General features: G+C 46.8%; 1 protein-coding gene across 2 annotated transcripts in view; it reads right to left on the bottom strand.

Annotated features, from left to right (window-relative positions):
- The window catches only part of GPR107 (G protein-coupled receptor 107), a 73,066-nt gene that overhangs the window by 29,911 nt on the left and 22,406 nt on the right, over positions 1 to 20,749 (bottom strand). The window contains exons 7-15 of one of the 2 annotated variants that reach the window (XM_029201499.1): positions 19,804 to 19,860; positions 15,812 to 15,922; positions 15,328 to 15,461; positions 10,262 to 10,337; positions 8,622 to 8,695; positions 8,104 to 8,221; positions 5,417 to 5,547; positions 3,187 to 3,230; positions 368 to 487 (exon numbers count right to left, since the gene is read on the bottom strand). In XM_029201499.1, the coding sequence (XP_029057332.1) occupies positions 368 to 487; positions 3,187 to 3,230; positions 5,417 to 5,547; positions 8,104 to 8,221; positions 8,622 to 8,695; positions 10,262 to 10,337; positions 15,328 to 15,461; positions 15,812 to 15,922; positions 19,804 to 19,860 (865 nt within the window). The remainder of the gene's footprint in view (positions 1 to 367; positions 488 to 3,186; positions 3,231 to 5,416; positions 5,548 to 8,103; positions 8,222 to 8,621; positions 8,696 to 10,261; positions 10,338 to 15,327; positions 15,462 to 15,811; positions 15,923 to 19,803; positions 19,861 to 20,749) is intronic. The other variant, XM_029201498.1, reaches the window with a different exon arrangement.

Below are 20,749 nucleotides of genomic sequence, written 5' to 3'. Positions count from 1 at the left end.
TTCCAGGACCAGCAGGCGGTGGGCAGTGCGCTCGCTCAAGCTCTCCCGTGCTGCCTCACCTCTGTCCTGGGGTAGCCGAGCAGGGCGTGGCCGCTCAGCAGCCGTGCCCGAGGATGGTGTGCCAGCACAGCGTGCTGTCCCTGAGTTCTCTGCGGGGGAGACTTCAACCGTGGGGACGTGGCTGCCCTGGTTCTGGAAGGGTCACAAGCATAACCACTCTTCAAAGTTCAGAGTGAAATATGCGTTCGTGGATTGGCTCCAAAGCACCCCACCGCCTAAACCAGTTCAGTGAAAGAGCACGAATCGAGAAGACACCCTATTCTAATCAACTCTGTCCCTCTTTCAGGGGCTTGTGATATCTGCTGACGACACATGGGTGCTTTCTTAATGGTATGTCCCTGAGAACGGTGGAACGAAAGCCCTGGTGTGCCTGCAGGACTTCCGGTTTTCATATTCGCTCTCTGCTGAAGAGGTCCCATGCTGTCACCTGGTGGAAAAAACAAGAAACTGCCTTGTATGCCCCAGGGGATGACAAAAGCGTTCCTGTTCCATAAAGTTTCTCTTTACTACAGATGCTGGGGGACAACTGTGACCCCCCCCATCTTGGGCTTCACTTGCTGTGCTCTCCACCACAGGCAGGACACTTTACTAAACAACAATCAATGTCTCATGGAATAAATGGTCACAGAGACAGTTAATTACCACAGTCGCCCCCAAGCCCTCTAAAAGCAAAGTGGAGAAGGCAGAGAGGTGTCAGAGGATCAGAACAATGGAGAAGGGGAGAAGGGAGTGGTGAGGAAGGAATAGAGGAATTCACAAAGGGGTAAGGATGAAGCCAAGAAGAAAAGTACAGATAGGACTTCTCTGGCGGTCCAGCGGTTAAGAATCTACCTTCCAATGCAGCGTACGCGGGTTCGATCCCTGGTCGGGGAACTAAGATCTCATATGCTGCAGGGCAACTAAGCCCGCACACCGCAACTACTGAGCCCGCATGACACAACTAGAGAGCCCATGTGCCGCAACTACCGTGGGACAACTAAGCCTGCACACCACAACTACTGAGCCTGCGTGCTCTGGAGCCCACGCACCACAGCTAGAGAGAAACCCATGCGCCGCAACAAAGACCTGACGCAGCCAAATAAACTAATTAATAAAAAAAGAAAAGTACAGATAAAACTTATCAACTGGAAAACGTTACCCTTGGGATTTTTGAACATTTTCAGTCAAACAGTCAGTAAAATGAACCCAGAACTACTGAAGTGTAAAAAGATGAAAAAGTTAAAATGTTTCATTTCAATATATTAAAATAAGAGAAAGACCTACTCATTAAGTTACAGAAATAATAAAACCAACTTTTTATATAACATGCACAGAAGAAGGAAAAAAAAAAAAAGGCAAGAACATGCCCAAACAATAAGTTCCCAGAAGGTGGGTTTTTACTTTCTGTTTGTGGCAGCGTCGTGCTTCATCAAGATTCGAATTCATGGTTTATTTTTTGCAGCTTTCCTTTATCCCACACTCCAAGGCAGAACGGCTCTCTGAGATCCGTGACTCAGAAAGCCAGGCTAAAAGCAAAAGATTTCTGCAGACCACGTTCCAGCTTAAACTCACTGAAAAGAATCTATCCCAGGAGTTCCCTGGTGGCACAGTGGTTAAGAATCCGCCTGCCAATGCAGGGGACATGGGTTTGAGCCCTGGTCTGGGAAGATCCCACATGCCGCGGAGCAACTAAGCCCGTGTGCCACAACTACTGAGCCTGTGCTCTAACGCCCATGAGCCACAACTACTGAAGGCGCAGCGCCTAGAGCCCGTGCTCCGCAATAAGAGAAGCCACAGCAATACAGAGCCCGCACACCGCAACGAAGAGTAGCCCCTGCTCGCCGCAACTAGAGAAAGCCTGCGCGCAGCAATGAAGACCCAACGCAGCCAAAAATAAATAATAAATAAATTTTTTAAAAAAGTAAAAAAGAATCTATCCCAGAGGGCATTCCAGAGGGAGAAGGGAATCCAGGGCCTTTGAAGGAAGAGAGAGAGAGAGAGAAAAAAAGCTATTTCCTGGGACTAGAAAGAGAGTTGGCACATTCTGCAAGTGGGGCCTTATGGCCACCTGGGAAGCGGGGGGCACCTTGGGAGCCTGGAATCTGAGTACCGGGGCTCCCAGCCTGGCATGACCCTCACACACCAGGCTTCTCACAGCAAGAGCACTTCACGGACCCAGACAGCAGGAATCCCGACAGCAACTACTGTGGACCCCAAACTGGAGATACCCCAGCGAGTACTGTGCTCTCAGTAAGAACGCCGGGATCGTGCCTGACACTGGTATGAAGCCTTGAAGTCAGGTTAATTCAATTTAAAGAAAATCATGTGATATTAACTGTATAGCAAATGTGAAGGAAGATTTGTACCTACTATCTGTTTTCCAAAATGAACCTACATTACTTTTACAATCAGAAAACAGGTCAGCAACAAAATTTTATTTAACAAGAACAAATGAATAATCTGCCTTAAAGAACATTACTACCAGCACTGGGTGTGGGATTTCATGGATCCAGAGGCAGACGGGACCTCTGAGAGAGCGTGCCTCCTCAACCAGCTGTGGCCTGAAATCCCCGCGTGGCCCAAGGCAGCCTGTCGTCATGGACATTATTCAAATAAGCCCAGAAATGCAAAACATTTTCTATGTGGTTTCTTTTCAGACTCAGGAGGCACGGTTCGAAAATCAAGAAGATGCAAAAGGGTTATAATGGCACAACCATTTAAAAATCAGAGAGTTTCAGAGGTTCTTTCTGGCATGAGTCTCTTTTTGAATTAATACTGACACAACTGTTTTGAAAGCGTGTTAAATCAGCAGGAAGGGATGCTTTACACATAGCCATTCCCAATCCATAACAGCCCCTGTTCTCACAGTGAAGTGTTATCTGGTCCTTCCAAGACAACATTTTCTCCTCCTGACTCAGTTCTGAGAAGGTGAAGATCACACTCACGAGTGGTGATAAGCAGTCACCTCCAGGCCTTACACAACCGCTCTCAGTAATGCTCCCCACCTGCCTCACTGGCAAACAACCCGGGGCTGCTCTTACAAAGCCCCTAGGGCTCTCCCTTGAGCACCGGCCTTCCTGCTCCACCCTCAGCAGTGCCCAGGCATGTGGCTTTAGGGAACGCTGTCCAGCACCAAAAGGAACTTGCCTTTTCCATCTGTTGCTGATGCTTCTTGTAAATGCCTGATTGACCTAAAAATAAACATTTGGAGAACAAAAAAGTTAGCTAACAAATTTGCATTCCTCTCTATTTTCAGCACTAGTAACTTGAGGCCTTGAATTTCTCGATTATAAACTTAAAAGGCTGGACTAGATGATTTTAGAGCACTCTCCCTAGACAACATGATTGTTGACAATCAACCCTTCAGCATGTATGGCGCCCAAGCCTGAGGGTTAAAGATGCCCTCTGCTGGCTCAAAAAAGCCTGGCAGAGACCTGGCTGTGAGGGGAAAGATCAAAACACAATAACACTCCTCATCTTCTTCTACCTAATCTCTCAGTCCCACAGCTACGCCCCCGCCGCAACACAGCTAGGACAACGGAGCCTCAGTGAGTTCACCTGCTACCTGGAGAGAATGGACCCTATAAGAAGGTCACAGGCCGACTTCTGAAGTCTAGGTCTAGGAGCTGCGAGCACAAGGCTTCATGCAAACTCGATACTTCATCGACCGGAGATTTCTAACTTTGCTGAAAAAATGCCAACCTCCAGGGAATCTTTTCTGGCTGTGAGGTGCTGGTAACTAATTACCAGTCAGACAGGGGAACGTGAACGTTCTTAAAGAAGCTGTAGACCAGCAGTCTAGGCAGAGTTCTCAGGCACCGAGGGAAGGACTGTGTGGGAGGAAGGGCACAGCACAAGCAGACATGGCACAGGGGGAGGAGGGCTGGGGTCTCACAGACCCAGGCTGCAGTCCTGGCACAGCTGCCCACTCTCTACTCAACTGTAAGTAAGCCATTTCTCCTAAAACCTCTGCAGTTTGCCCACCTGTGAGAACTGAATGGCGCAACATGTGAAATTAAGTGGCACAAAGCTGACACTGAACCAAAGCTGGCTGAATCTGAATGTTTAAAAAAAACTTTGATACTGTTTCTTAAATTACCTCTCTAGTACTTGAGTTTTTCATTTTACAGCAATTTTCAGAGTGTTTACCTTGAAGAATCTTGCCATCTGGCATCTGCTGCTTAGTGCTGTAATTAACAAAGGGCAGGAGATGGCCCCTTGTAGCTCCAGAGTGCATCTGGGGCTTCCCCAATCCCCCAGGTCCTTTCTATGTTACTGTGCAAATGTGGCAGTGGGGGCTGAGGCTCTGTTCCCTAATAAGATGCTCTTTCTACCTGAAGACAATGCTGGCCATCCTGTTACAGAAGCCTGGGCAGGATGCGGGGAGGTTGTGGAGATTAAGAAACTCACTCGTGCTCTCTCTCCTATGCTGGCAGCTGTCTGCTCAATTTACCGAACTGATGCATGTACACATGTGATGCATGACAGAGTTAGGGTTAAGAGTGAATCTAAACAACTGGCCCGAATGAGGATTACACTCCACTGGCACCATGTTCTAAATAATGAGAATAACTGAATGACCTGATCGACCCCAGGAGTCTAAAAATATTGAGTCACTGCATGGGGCACTGCAGAGTGGAGCACCTCACTTCTAATAAAAGGTAGGTACATCCGTATTTTTAAACTTTATTCTAAAAGAACTGATTGCTTTCAAGTGGCCACAGAACTAGGTCATTATGAAGGTGAGTGTTTGACTTTTGTTAGCCCTTCTTCCTCTAAGTGCTTCCTACTGAAGCAAGAATTTCCTTCACTTTGATAAGATCTCAAGAGGACATTCTTCCTCATCAACCACTGACTTGGCACTAATGTGTCTTCACATACAACCAAAGCACGACACATACACGCATCTAAAGCCTGCCACTTCCAGGAGTGAAGCAAACCATCCTGAAGGTACCTGCAATGTTTATGAGCTGAGAACTATCACTGGTTTTATGTTAGTAAACTTCCGCACTTTCTACCCAATCTGGCAAGATGAGGCTGTGTATGGGCTTTCTTCAACTCCCTTCCCTTTAAATTCATTCTGCTATTTTATGTTGCTACTAAGTTCTCATCTCAAGAATCTTCTCTAGTGTCTGAACTGCTAAAAGCCTGTGCCAGATGAGCGCTATCACAATCTACCCGGGAACCTGAAAGAGACACAAATTCCAAGGTCCTGCCCCTGGAGACTAATTCAGGTGAGTCTGGGGCCCAGGAAGTTGTCATTTTTAAACAGATGCCCCGTGCGATTCTGACCAGTTTGGGAACGGCGGGTTCAGCCATCGGGCTGGACAGACAAGCCCACGGTGCACACGCGGCCTCCCTCCCCGCAGGCACTCACCATACCACTGGGAAGAGGATGGCTCCACAGCACAGCAGGTCCACCAGAAACAGAGAATCCTTCCACAAGCCATACTCAGTCGTCCCCTCCTCGGTGGACTCTATGATGATATAGGCCACGTTTGCCAGGACCTGCAGGACACAGAAGTTGCTGAGGCCCCAAAGCATGGACAGATCTTTACAAGAGCAGCCCCGATGCGGGGGGGGGGGGGGGGGGCACCGGGACCTAGAAGCCCCAACCTGGGGCCACAGCACGGTTTCCAGGTCCATGTGCTCTTGCAGAACATTGCTTCCCTCCAATCAAGAAGTAGTCTCCGTGCCTCCTCGAGCTTGCGACTGCTCTGACCAATAGAGGGTGGCCGTGACTGACACATGTCACTTCCAAGGCAGGTCACACAAAGGACACTGCCCCTGCCTGGCTCTCACACACCTTTGGAGCCCCGGTCTTATAAGAAGTCTGGCTACCCTGAAGCGGCCCTGCCGGAGAACCCAGGCAGAGAGAGAGAAGATGCCCGAGGAGTCCCCACAGTGGACGCGGCTTGGTTCTCCACACTGAGGTGCGTCTGCGTCCACGGCCTGCTTCAATCTCCAAAGTGAAGGACGTGCCTTGTACATTCGGTCCTGTCATTAAGCTCTTAGCATGTTATGAAAAGTCCCTCAGCTGGCTAAACAGAGAGAGCAATATTTTACAAACTGTGACACTACTGAGCATAAGGGAGACATAATTTATGAGATATTCTTTCGAAGATTATCACTAGGTATGAAAGCAGAGATCAGAATCCCACCTCTGTACTCCACGCGAAGTCCATGGTCCCAAATACTCTGCTTCACTGCTCTAAAGGGAATTCTCCACACTTCTACAAAAATGTGAAACCTGTCGTGCAATGACTTGGGAAGGGTAGTTTCTCTTTCCATCTAGGACTTATCAGTTAAATCATTACTGAAGCCATAATTCACTTAATACAAATGCAAAAATTAGCTTGAAATTTCAGTCTCCCACCGACACCCAGCCTCTGGGTCCCTCCTGCAGCCCAGTCCACCTAAACACCTGCATTCGTGGCTCTGTCCATGAAGACAAAGTGGGAAACTAACAGCTTAAACGCTTAAGCCCATTTTGTCCTTAGTTCACACTCTTGACACCAGACACAAAATGTTCCCAGAGGTGCTGGTGTGGAACCAAGCGCCAATAATGTTCTCGAAACTCCATTTTTACATCATCACTCCCTACTCAGAAATGCACAGTGGCTCCCCGTGACCAAAAGGAAACAGTTTCAACTTTCCAAGGCTGATGCTCAAGGACTTCCCAGACGAGTCCTTACATTTAAATACTCGTAACTTCCTTACATTTAGTTTTTTAAATGGCCATCTTTCCTCCGAGTGACCTGCCACATAACCTTGTGGGGAACAAAAGGGGGGAAGCTGGGAAGATGGTCCCTTATATCACAGTTTAGGCTATGTGAGGAAGAGTCAAACTGGAGGGGAAGGCAGCGGCTCCTAGAGGGAAGGCGAGGCGGGGCAGGATGGCAGGGGAGGAGCACCCCGGCTCACCGCCTCCGAGCTCTGAGACCTTGGCAGGCTGGAGAACTCAGCCCGGCAGGGAAGTGGCCCCAGTGGCTCAACAGCCAAGACCTGCCCAGCGCCTCAGCATCTCCTGTACACCAGACAGTCGTGTCATGTTTGCCTCCGTCATGTGTCTTACCTTAAAACCTAGGCCAGGCTCATCTCCACCATAGAGCTCTTCCAGATCATTCGAACTGGGGTGAATACTCTCTCGTTGGAAACCTACAGCAACTGGTCTGTACCATTCACTTGGCACTAGTGTGTGCCCCTTATTGTTGACCGTGAAGATGGTTTTGCCGCAAGCATTGCCAAACCGCTAATCACCAGAGTGGAGCAGGCCGACCTGGGTGCCCAGAAAGTTGTCCCTCTCCCACCCTCACCTGCCACACTTACACTGTGCTCCAAAATGATTGGCTGACGAGAACAACTTTATCAGATAGAAGCTCCCTGGTCAAGCAGAGCTGAGGAGCTGTGCATCTCTGCTAGGACCTCTCTGTTTATTACGCGTCCCTTACGTCCAGGTTCTATATCCAATAAGACTGTTATACATAAGACAAGGTTCCTCTCCTGAGGGGCTCACAATTTTATAAAGTTGGCCTCAGTCCGGGGCCCCAAACATATAAAGCATTTAATAAATGTTTGCCCCAATGTCTCATATTCTACCGTGTGGAAACTCACTGATGTCATTCAGTTTTAAAATAATTTGTTGGGAATTCCCTGGCGGTCCAGTGGTTAGGACTTTGCGCTTTCACTGCCATGGGTGGGGAACTAAGATCCTGCAAGCCATGCGGCATGCCGGGGGGAAAAGAAAATTTGTTGGTCAAGTCACCGTGTACCCAAGCTTCTTTGCTAACAGGACCATCTTGTTACAAGGCAAACAGATTCCCTAATTTCTCAGCAGCTCCCTATTCACATGCTGGCTTAAAGACGGTAGATGGTGGGGCAACCCCCAGTGCAATGACCTGAGGTCCAGGTCTGTCAGAATTCAGAAAGAGAGGCCCAGTCTCCAACCCCAGAGGCAGAAGCGGGGGTTTCCAGAAGTGACTCCCTCTTCCCAGGCAGGCCTGGAGCTGAGCCCAGCTAAGTGTCAAGAGAGAACGAGGACAAGCAGGACTAGGGTTCCTTTACCTGAAGCGGGATGACAATCATGAAGATCTTTTTGTCTTTATCAGAAAGGATGTGCTTAATGAAAGCCCAGCCGGTGCCAATGAGTGCGATGGTGATGAACAGCAGGGCCCCTTTCAAGCTGCAAGGGAAAAAAATGAACAGACACCAACGGGTCTCTTTAGCGTCTCACTCTGAGAGTTGGAGTGTACAGCTCGTTCTATGATTTCACGCACTGCCGGCAAAAGACAGGTGGCCAGACTCAGGCAATTCACCGGAAGTGAGGAGCACTTTCAGGCACACGCTAGCTAGCTATGCGCCCCACTATCTGATCGGCAGGAGCACGTCGACAGCCCCGAGCTCTCAGGTCGGGACAGCCACTGCATGCCACACGCCTCAGGCCTGGCAGGAATCCGGCAGGCTGCCCTGGGAGGGCAGGGCCAGTCAGCGCGGGGCAGGTCTCGTCCTACCACGGCTGCCCCAACTTGTCTGGCAAGCCACTTGGCAGGATGGGTGCTTCCTGTGTCGCTCTGCATACTTACAGGTGAGTGATGTAGTACACCACAGCCCACCCTTCGATCGGGAAGCCCTGGGAGGAGATATAGTGGTAGTCGATCTGCAATCAAACAAGTGCATTTCAGGAAGATCATCTACTACAAGCCTTACACGCAGCGCAGGAAACGGCACCAGAGGCCCTGGGGACGGGGGACACCCGCTCCCCGTCGGCAATGCTGAGCTTGCTGATGCACAGTGACGCCTGTAAGCGCGCTACAAATGTCAGGGAACCTGCGTCCTGGCAAGGGACTTGACGCGAGGGTTCCATGTCACTAACACCTAGTCCGGGTCCCTCCCCTTCCGGCCGCGCCACACGGCGTGTGGGATCTTAGTCCCCGACCAGGGATTGCACCCGCACCCCCAGGACTTGAAGCTCAGAGTCTTAAGCACTGGGCCACCAGGGAAGTCCCAGGGCCCCTCTCTTGAGGCAGGTGATTCACTCTGGCAAATGGATGCCTATTCTTTTCTTTAAAATCTCCAAGGGAGTTCCCTGGTGGTTAGGATTCCAGGTTTTCGCTGCCGTAGCCCAGGTAAAATAAAATAAGATAAAATGACGTATAAAACCACCAAAAAACAACAACAAAAAAAAAGACCTCCAAATGCCACAGGTCTTTTCAATGCCCCAGTCAAGAGCTTTACCTTTCATAGCCTTGCTGCTTACATAATAAATCAGTCAGTAAAGTCAGTAAAAAAATCTACACGGGATCACCTAGCTTCAACTATGTTATCTTTGGAAAAAAATCTGTAAATTTAGAGCTACCTGAAATCACCAGTGCACTTTAACTAAAGTGACCAGTTTCAGTAGTGGCCCAAATGCTTCCAGGCAGGACTCCCAAAGCTGACATCAGTTTCTTTATACATCTTTCATTCTCCCACACGTGGCTGTCTAGATATGAAAGTGACTCGAGAATCTTATCATTCGTTATCTGCATGGTTCCAGAAAGAATCTTTTACCTTACACCCAAATGGGAAATTATCCAAATAATTGTCATTTCTTGAGATTGTAACTGGCTATATTATTACTTTTTCTGTGACAATATTTTTAAGTGCAATAGGATCTTGTGCACATGTCTGGAGACTGTCACCCTCACGCATAACCCATGGATACCTCGTAGGCCTACAAATCAGGGAAGCTGTGGTCTTACTCCCATGGGCAGGCTCATTTCAATCTGCGTCAGTACTAAATATTCAAAGCTTAAGCTCAATTCTTACGCCTCAACCTTTAGAGCATCAGTTTTCTCTCAAATAAGTATCCTAACGCTGAACTTCATATCAAACGGGAACTGGAGGGAATATGTGGAAAAATAAAGGAAGTCATGGAAACAATTCAGCAGGTGGCACACTAATCTCAAGAAATGACTGGGAAAAAAAAAAACAAAAAAACCCACCAACAAGTGTTCTGAGAAAACTCTGAGCCTGAAGGTAACGTCTGAAGATCTCAAGTCTAGTATTAGGGAGATTGTGATGATTTATCTCCGTGACCAGTCCCTCCCAGACCAAAGGAGGCTTCATGACAAAGGTATTCTTTCATCTCTTATTTGATGTGTCCTGTCTTCTACTTTATTTTTCCAGACAGCATAGGCATTGTACATCATTTCATAAATGACCCCAAAATACTAATACGTACTGCGTGGAACACCAAGGAAAGAGACTTGGTGAAAGGAAGGGCGGCCATCAACCAGTGAATTTTAAATACATCATTCCTATGTAAAAACAGAGAGAAAAGAATTAAAGGAATATTTCATACTCCCAAAGAACAGGTGACGCTCCAGGCATCATATACTTATAAGGAGGCAGTAAATATAATCTAAGCAAACCACAAACACGAAGCTTTTTAAACAAGTGGTTGCTGCCAGCAGAAAAGGCCTGGAATGGAGTCCCAAGTCACCTCTACTATATAATTCAATGCTGTGAATGGAGCCGAGTTATGCACAATGGGTTTCCAGGCCTGATAAGATGGAAATCTAAACAGGCTGCCAGCTGCTTCTCCAGAAACCACCTTGGAAAGCCCGCAGAGGCAAGAATGAGGCAGATGGATCTATGAAAATGGCGTGAAATCCCCAAGAAGGCAGAGGTGGTTAGGTACAGCTACAGGGGAAATCTGTAGCCAGGGGAGGAGGATTTGGAGCCAGGCAGCAGGGCTGGTCAAAGAGAAAGCGCTGGGGTTGTGCCCCTCTCTCCCCCCTCACAGCTGGAACCTGCCAAACATACCAGGACAGTGGCGCAAAGCACCCACTGCCCCACCTCCCGCTACGGGCACGAGTCCACCTTCAGGCTGCCAGGCATTCAACTCCTCTCTACCCCTTCCCTCCTCATCCTAGGAATTAACCTAATAAGACAAACAAAACCATGATGGAGAAAAGTCTTAAACTCTATTAAAGAAAGCAAACAAAGACTTGAGTAAGAGCTACAGTGGGGACTCCCACTCTCGGATATCAAGACATTCTGCAAAGCCACAGCAGTGAAAAATGGGAAATGGGTGTCGCATCAGACAACTAAACCAACATAACAGACTAGAAGGCTTATAAATAGATTCGTGTGTGTACAGGAGCTTGATAGCTAAGGTGATACCAAGTCAGTGGGAAAAGAACAGCCTGCTTAATGACCGACATTGGGAAAAAGTTAGCTCAAACCTATATAAGAAATACGGAAAGCTGGATCTCTGCTTCACACTTACTTACAACCCAGGTGGAGTCTGCTGCTAAGCGTAAAATACACATCTCGTAATCTTGGAGTGGGAATGGGCCTCTTAAGATCCAAGGAGCACTGCCCAAAAGACTACAATTAGAGAGCTGTGACTCCATTAGTATGAAAGACTTTTACTCAACAATTCAACTGGGAGAAGAAATTCGCAATGTCTAAGACATGCAAGGGACTGAGATCCAAATGTGTGAGGAACTTACGCAAAGCAACAAGAAAAACACAGAAAATCCCACAGAAAAATATGCAAATACAGGCAGTCACAGAGGGAAAACCCAGAAGGTTAACATGTCTCTGCTAAGATAATTCATATCACTGATATTCAGAGAAATGCAGAAGAAAATGAGGTACCAGTTTATACCCGTCACACTGGCAAAACATAAGGTGTCAGTGTTGGCACACGTGTAGTAGGAGCATAAGCCGGCACAGGCACGCATCCTGGCGGGCAACCAGTGGCACTTAGCGAAATTAAAGGAGAGCTCCCTGACACCCAGGGCACCTCCTTCCGAGAATGTACTTCAGAGGCTGCAGACCCCTCCGGGGACAGGAAGGAGGGTGGATCATGACAGTATGGGGAAGCAGGGAAATGAAGGCAACCTAGGGGTCCACCATTAAGGGAGTGGGTGAGTGGAATGGGGACGCTCACTGTGGATGACATGGAGTAGCTGGACAGTGATGAACTGGATGTGCACGCAGCCATGTGACTAGATCTTAAAAGAGGATATTCTGAGTGAAAAATGTACAAAAACAATACCTACAGATGGAACAGTTTATATAAATTAAAAATACATGCAGGGCTTCCCTGGTGGCACAGTGGTTAAGAATCCGCCTGCCAATGCAGGGGACACGGGTTCGAGCCCTGGTCCAGGAAGATCCCACATGCCACGGAGCAACTAAGCCCGTGTACCACAACTACTGAGCCTGCGCTCTAGAGCCTGTGCGCCATAACTACTGAAGCCCGTGCACCACAACTACTGAAGCCCGCGCACCTAGAGCCTATGCTCTGCAACGAGAGAAGCTACCGCAATGAGAAGCCCGCGCACTGCAACAAAGAGTAGCCCCTGCTCGGTGCAACTAGAGAAAGCCCACGTGCTGCAACGAAGACCCAACACAGCCAAAAATAATAAATAAATTAAATAAATAAATTTATATAAAAAATACATGCAATACCAATAAACATTATTTGTTTACAAGAATACACAAATATCCCCAAAACACATACTAAACGCATCTGAGTGGCTGGCCGTGCGAGGAAGGAACAGGAGCGGGGACAGGAAATAAAACAGGAGAGGGCCTTGCACAGAACGATAAGGAGGGCGTGTCGTGAGCTGACGCACACCCAGTTTCCGGACTGGTTTCCTCCCTGGTACTTTCCTGCTCCAGTGCCTACCTACTTGAAGGTCGAAAGGGAAGTCAAGGCCAGAGTAGTCTGTCCCTCCTGAATAGTAATGAGATTTACCCAGAGTGCAGAACCGTCAAGGTCTGTGCTCACCACACACCCTGGCCACCAAGACTCACAGTCCAAGTTACAGCATTGATGGCTGGGCCGTTATGTGAATGAAGGAAAGACCTCGGGAGCCACATCGACCTGGCTCACATGCGGGTTCCACCCTGACGACCTTTATCTCTCTAGGCCTCAGAAACCTCTGCTGAAAATGCGCCAACAATGGCCTCAAGGAGCTATGACATTCAGTGCCTGGCTGGGCAGAGAGCAGGTACCAAACCGATCAGCTGCCCGCGTTCCCTTCCCACTTCCCCGTGCTCTGGGGCCCACAACAGAACCACAAAGGCACAGCAAGCCACTCTGGGTCCCAGGGCCAGCTCTGTCGGGGGATGCTAGCCATGTCTCTCACTTCCCCGCTCAAGGCCTCAATAAGACGAGGCAAAAAATCTCTCAGTTCCCTCCAGCACTAAGGGGCTACAAGTCTCTGAAATGTGCTGGCAGCCCTGGAGTCACATCTGTGACGTGACTCACATGGCTGTCTGTGAGACTCCTGGAAAAACACGGGGATGGGGGCTTCCCTGGTGGCGCAGTGGTTGGGAGTCCGCCTGCTGGTGCAGGGGACACAGGTTCGTGCCCCAGTCTGGGAGGATCCCACGTGCCGCGGAGCGGCTGGGCCCGTGGGCCATGGCCGCTGGGCCTGTGCGTCCAGAGCCTGTGCTCCGCAAAGAAAGAGGCCACGGCAGTGGGAGGCCTGCGTACCGCAAAAAAAAAAACAAAAAAAAAAACACGGGGATGGGGCAGAGGGCTGAAATGATACGTTTCTGTATATACGCTATACTTCAACAAGAAGTTTAAAATACGTTGTACAAAGTAGGTCAGCCTCGTTTAATCACAGATTTTAAGCTGCTGCCACGATTTTATAAGTGAACCAGTGACAATGACTGCTGCATCGCTAACTAAAAGGAAATTAAAACACCACTGAACGTCTGGCTAAACTATTTTGTATGTCCCTCATCTTTGCATAGCACCCTGATCTGCAAAACACTCTCGTACACATCATTTCAGGGGGAATCACGTAAGAAAACTAAGGATCTAAGACTTTGAGGGGAAGGCAGGGCAGTTATGACTGTCCCAGTTCTGTAGCCGAGGAGAAAGAGGCTTAGAGTGAAGGAAGGCACACAGGCAGTAAGAGTCACAGCATTTACACCTGAAATCAGGTCTCCGGCTCCTAGTTCTTACTTTTCTAATAATGGCAAAAGCAAAACTTTCTTTAAAAAAAACAAAGCAGGGCTTCCCTGGTGGCGCAGTGGTTGAGAGTCCACCTGCCGACGCAGGGCACACGGGTTCGTGCCCCGGTCCGGGAAGATCCCACATGCCACGGAGCGGCTGGGCCCGTGAGCCATGGCCGCTGAGCCTGCGCCTCCGGAGACTGTGCTCCGCAACGGGAGAGGCCACAAGAGTGAGAGGCCCGCGTACCGCAAAAACAAACAAACAAACAAAACAAACCAAACACCGCCCCCCAACCACCTTTTATGGCCTGAATTTGTAGGATTCTTTTTTTCTTATTAATGGCTGCCTGACCTCCAGTCCAAACATGATTATGTCGGGTTCTTCACAAGTAAACAAGACACAGTTCCATCCAGCGGATGTAAAAAATTTATAACAAACAGGAACCAGCAACCACATCCAGCAGAGCCCAGTACCCGAGCTGAACATGTCCACTAGAAGACAATCTGGCCACCAGAGGTTAAAGAGATCTCAATCTGTCCCACTGCTCCAGAGAAAGAGGTATCTGGTACTTGGGGGTGCTTAATTATTGTCTGAATTTAAATCCATATTATAATACCATATTCACATACCATCACTTACACAGTTCATGGGCCTTACACTATAACAAACACTTCACACTATTTTCTAACTGAAAATTAGTATTGTTTTCCATTTAGGGGGAGGGACACAAACACTAGCCGCATACATACGCTGCTGCTCCCCTCAAGTACCAAGAACAGGAAGTTAAAGCCTCAGGGATTTCAGAAGAAAGGCCAAGAGTCAGGCAGGTGGGCTCTGAAGAGCTTTTCTCGAGTGATGATCCCCTGGAGGTCAGTATCTACCCCGCCCAGGCTCTGCGCTGGGGCCTTCAGCGCTCAGCAGCAACTCCATGCTCCCACCAGGCACTGGGCTGTCGTCACTCATCTTTTAAGAACAAAGAGCCCCTGAATGGGACCAATGTGTTCACTCTGAGTCCTGGACTCCAGTGTCCTCGCTATGGAAATGTTTTGCTTATACATTTTATTTGGCTTGTGTATTACTGAAATATTTGGATTTGCTTTTTAAACAAAGCAATGGGAAGTGAACAAACACCAAGGCATGCAAAGGCCTCCCGGGCGGCAAGGCTCCTGCACGGTCTCCCTTTGTTTCGGGGAACATGCCCTTTGGAGAGAACAGGATCGCTAGTGCCAAGTCCTCCAGGTTCAGAAGACAGCAAAAGGTGAAATTATATAAATCCCCGAACACTCTTGGATGAAGGGCTCAAGGAGGTGATAATTTACCGTCGTTTTCGAAGGATGTGAATCCAGATGGTCCCAGAGAGCAAAAAGAAAAAGGCCATAGAAATGTATAATTTGGGGAGAGGAATTTCTCCCGCTGAGAGGTAGCTGTCAGGATTCTTCTCTGTGATCTCGATCTGAAACCAACATGACATTAATATTTACTTTTCAGAAACAGATCATCCCATATTCAGCAATCTGGAATCTTAGCTGTTTCATGGAAGTTCAAGAAAGTGAGTACCAGCAGATAACAACCACATTCTTAATGCATAGGCTGAAAGCGTAAACACACCCTAAATTGCTTTATATTTTCTTTTTTATGAACCCTCTGCTGAAGTATCCTGCCCACTGGCAGAAATGTTATTTTGACCACATGTTTCTCTTACTCTGGCTTAAGTGTTCTTAAAACTACTCTCCTAAAGAAATAACTGTCTCCCATTTTACACGGCTGACAACACCCACATGTGAGTTTCTGTATGGTACTCACATCGAGGCTGAATGAAAACTTGTCGTTAGACCGTACTTCACTTCCAGGGCATTTATGAAAATAAAGACTGTAGAGGCCTTCTTGGTCTTCAGTGCTGATGTTAAAGAAAAACTGAAAGTGAAGAAGAAAAAAATTTAAGGGTACCCAAATCCTCGGCTAAATTTTTAAATCTTAGAAATAAATTGTGAATACCATGAACAGAAGAAAGCAGACTGCTTACTTAGATAATCAAACTCTCCCAGAGCAGAGTCTAAACAGACATTTTCTTATTCTGTGATACCCTCCTAATATTTTGTTATAACAATTTTCAAGCTAACAGAAAGGTTACCAGAATTATACAGTGAATACCTATGTACCCACTACCTAGATCCTACAATTAACAGTTTACTACACTTGCTTTATCACATATCTATCCATCAGTGATGGGTTTTTGCAGAAGTCTGCAGAGCTAACCTAAGATACAGTTTTCTAGTTTTCAAGCCAACATATTGTTGTTTTGCTCTTTGGTGAAAAATACTTCTGAGAAAGAAAGGAGGTTCATCTGATACTTGAAAAGGTAAAGGACCAGTATTCCCTCATCAAAATTTACCCCTATGATTTTAAACAACAGTAACAGAGGCTACATTTTCTACATTTAGACATTTTTCTTTGCTTTCAACATTATTTCATGTATTCAAATGAAGTTTAATGTAAATTTTAAAATGTATATATATAAAAAGATCACAGAATGTGACACTTTAATCAATTCCAGAGAACATTTTACTAAAAGCCTAAAATATACCGATTAGGGTTACATATATAGGTGGTAAACTATGAAGAAAAGTGAGGAAATGGTTATGATAACATCTTTCACGACAGGGGCTACTCTAGAGTTGAGAGGAGCATGAGGGCCACAAGGGGGCTCTGGGGTGTTGGCGCTGTTCTAGCTCTCGTCCCAAGTGATGGTTACAAAGGGGATTATTTACAATTACTTGTACTGAACCTAAGTACTATGCACTGTTCTATAGGCACTATACCTCAAAATTTAAAAGAATGGGGGGAAGAAAGAGACATCTCACAAGAAGACGAAAAGAAAAGACCAAGAATTATTCAAGCTGAAATTATTAGCATTAAACCATGTCCCAAACTCTTCACTGTAAAGTGAGAGCATGTATTCCCGTCCACCCAAGGTAGCCACAAAAAGAAAACTTTTCTAAACATGTAATTTTAATTACAAAAGTAAGACTCTCATGAAATTTCTAAAAAATATTTTTTAAAAAAATCAATAGGGGGCTTCCCTGGTGGCGCAGTGGTTGAGAGTCCGCCTGCCGATGCAGGGGACACAAGTTCGTGCCCCGGTCCGGGAAGATCCCACATGCCGCGGAGCGGCTGGGCCCGTGAGCCATGGCCGCTGAGCCTGCGCGTCCGCAGCCTGTGCTCCGCAGCGGGAGAGGCCACAACAGTGAGAGGCCCGCGAACCGCAAAAAAAAAAAATCAAAAGAACCATCATGGTGGATCAGAGTAGACATCTGACACTTCAAGGGAAGGGAAAAAAACAAAACAAAATAAAGCAAAAATGAAAATTTTAGGGTTGGGGTAAGCCCTGACAGTCCCTTTCCAGCTCTAGGTAGATAAACTATCAGACCTCCTCTGTGGATGGAGCAGAAAAGCTCAGAATGACTGTACTGTCCAAAACTGGGAGGACACTGGGTAGCAGAACACTAAGGAGCCACCTGCCGGCTTCTTTACAAGGGGACGGGAAGCCAGGGAGAAAGCGAGCTGCCCATTCTGTGTGCTGCCTGTTCTATGCATCCCAAGAACCCTATGAACTGGCTGTTAGAAGCAACTGTTCTGAATCACCACAAATGCTGCTTTCCCCTTAGTACTCACCTTGACACAAGGCACTAGTAACTGACAAATGTGCATCCTACAAATGCTTTCCTTTTGTGACTTAAAAAAGAAACATTCAAAATACTTATTTTATTAACAAACATTTTAAAGTGAGGGAAAGAAGACAGAAAAGTACCTTTTGTATTTTCTTAAGAAGGTAGTAAAGCAAAGTGATTAAACACATGGGCCTTGGAGTCAGACAAACCTGGGTTTGAACCCTCCCACTGGGCAAGTTACTTAACCTCTCTGAGCCTCAGTTTCCTCATCTGTAAAAGGAGAATAATAACAGTACCTAATTCACAGACTGTTGGGAGGATGAACTGAGATAATGATGACATGTAAGTACTTAGCACGATGTTTGACTCACTCATTCATCTCCATAATGACTAATGCGCAGCCTGTTATGGGCCAGGCCCAAGATGAGGAATTTCATATACAGCAGCAATAAAGCAGATAGAGGGCTTCCCTGGTGGCACAGCGGTTGAGAGTCCGCCTGCCGATGCAGGGGACGTGGGTTCGTGCCCCGGTCCGGGAGGATCCCGCATGCTGCAGAGCGGCTGGGCCCGTGAGCCATGGCCGCTGAGCCTGCGCGTCCGGGGCCTGTGCTCCACAACGGGAGAGGCCACAACAGTGAGAGGCCCGCATAACGCAAAAAAAAAGCAGATAGAAATCCCTGCCCTGATGGCTACCTTCTAAAGGGAGAGACAGATAATAAATACAGTAAATAAGTACAAGTATACCGTATGTTGGAAAGAAGCACTAAGGGAAAAAACAGAGCCAGGGGTGGGGCGGGGGGTGCTGCATTTAAAACAGGGCGATTGGAGGAAGCTTTGTTGAAAAGGTGACATTTGAGCAGAGACTTGAAGGAGGAAGAAATTGATCACACAGATTCTGAGGGATGAATGTCCCTCCAGCAGGTACAGCTAGAGCAAAGCCCAAGGCCTGATCTTTTCTAGGAGCAGCAAGGTGGCCTGTGTAGCTGGAAGAGAGTAATAAGCAGGGGGTGGGGAGGAAACAGGAGCTGAGGCAAAAAAGTTGACAGCAGCTGGACCATGTAGGTTTGCAGACCACGTGGAAGGACTTGGGATTTTACTCTGAGACAGAAGGGAAGCTGTTGAGGATTCAGAGCAGATGAGCACCCCAAAAGCTCTCAGTTAGCTGTTAATACCGACGGTCACTAAACTTAAAAGAACATATAAAAATTGTTAGATAGGCAAAAGAATCTATGGTGAAAGAAATCAGAATAGCAGAGGCAGGGGTGGGGGATTTTCGGAGATGGTAAAAATACAGAGAATCTTGAGAATGGGTTATGTGGGTGCACGCAGTTGTCAGAATTGATTGAACCATACACGTAAGACCTGGGCATTTCCCTCTAAGCAAATTATACCTCAATTAATGAAAACTGGTTAGGAAAGAGACAGTGATCCTTACAAATTAATGATAAAAGATTATTTGTATAGTGCTTTACAAAGCACTTTTATTTTTGAAGAATGATACACCTAACAACCCTATGAGACACTCATTTTCCATTTTCAGATCATTCAAGAGCGAGGTTCAGAAGGTGAGTGAGCTGTCCAAGGTCACCAGCTAGCACATGTGCTCTGAGATCCAGTCCAGTGTCCTCCCCCGGACCCCACACACGGGCTGTGATGCTGCCATAAACACTCATGTGCTGTTAACAATGGTGACAGCTGAGCAGCTCACTCAGGCCTCTAAGGCTCAGTGAACTCATCTCTGAAATGACAACATCACCCTAAAAGATCACAATGGTCCTTTCAGGTACAGAAGTTTGTGTTTCTGACACACTCTGAATGGGAGGCAGCATGGGATTGGAGAGGCAGAGGTGTGGGGACAGCCAGGGAGAACTGGGTTGGAATCCGGGCCTTCTCACTCACACTGAACATAGCACTCTGAGTTATTCTCTCTCAGAGATTTATGATTTGATAAGTGGTGGGTAACAATACCCACCTTGTAGGTTTGTTATGGAGAGAGCTATTGTATTCAAGTGACTGACACATAGCATACCTAAATTACTACTCCTAAATTCAAAATTTCTATAAAAATTCACCCTTTTACATGGTAGAGAGAAATTCTACGAAGCTTGACTGAAAGAGAATACATACCTGAAATGAAACTGCCCCATCATTATTACGAACAGAAAAGGATTTCTCTCCTGTTGCCTAAAAAAGACATTAACGACCTATTTTAGAATGAGACTGGTGGAAAAAGCATGCTAATAAAAATAAAAATTTTAAAACTCCAAAACATGCTTTTCTTAAACCCAAGCTTTCTTCAAAAGCTCACTGAAAAAGAAATTCACCATTTTTTCAAGATGTATGAAATTACCTTTCACAGAGAATGGTAATTCTTTACCCATTTCCTTTTCTCATCTACCTCTTGTCTCTTCAAGCTAGTCTTAAAGCTTCCGCTAGACAACGGATGCCAACCCAGGTCACACCCTGACACAGCACCTGGGCTCCATCCCCGACTTCAAATGATCTACAAACTGCCACCAGTATGACAGACTGAAGGTAAGTAACAAAAAGAAGGAACTACTGATCCATGGAACAGCATGGGCGAACCTAAAGTAATTATGCTAAATGAGAGAAGACAAAAAAGAGTAGGTATTGCATAATTCATTTATAGCAGCTTCTGTAAAACTAATCTATAGTTACAGATCAGTTGTTACTTAGGGACAGGAAGGTGACAAAGGGACAGGAGAAACCTTTGGGGTGATGGACATGTTCACTCTCTTGTTGTGGTGGTGGTTTCATAGGTGTACACACAAGCCAAAACTTATCCAATTGTCACTTTAAATATATGCAGTTTATTATATATCAATTATACTTCAATAAAGCTGTTAAAATAAAACAAAATAAAATACCGCCATTTGGATGTCCCATCACTGAAAAATCAAGATATCCCAGACCAAAACTTTCCCGTTTTTCCTTCTGCTATTTCTACTTCCTACACCTCTGGGGGGGAAAAAAAAAATCTACCTCTTCTTCTACCCTCCCACCAGCCCCAAATGACCTCCCAGACTGATTGCAAAGCTCTGCTCTAGTTCAG

The sequence above is a fragment of the Monodon monoceros genome, unplaced genomic scaffold (genome assembly GCF_005190385.1).
Source record: "Monodon monoceros isolate NGI ecotype Baffin Bay Population unplaced genomic scaffold, NGI_Narwhal_1 Super_Scaffold_5, whole genome shotgun sequence".
Classification (NCBI taxonomy): Eukaryota; Metazoa; Chordata; class Mammalia; order Artiodactyla; family Monodontidae; genus Monodon; species Monodon monoceros.
Note: the sequence above shows the minus strand (reverse complement) of the source record. Positions and strands in the feature narration are given on the sequence as shown.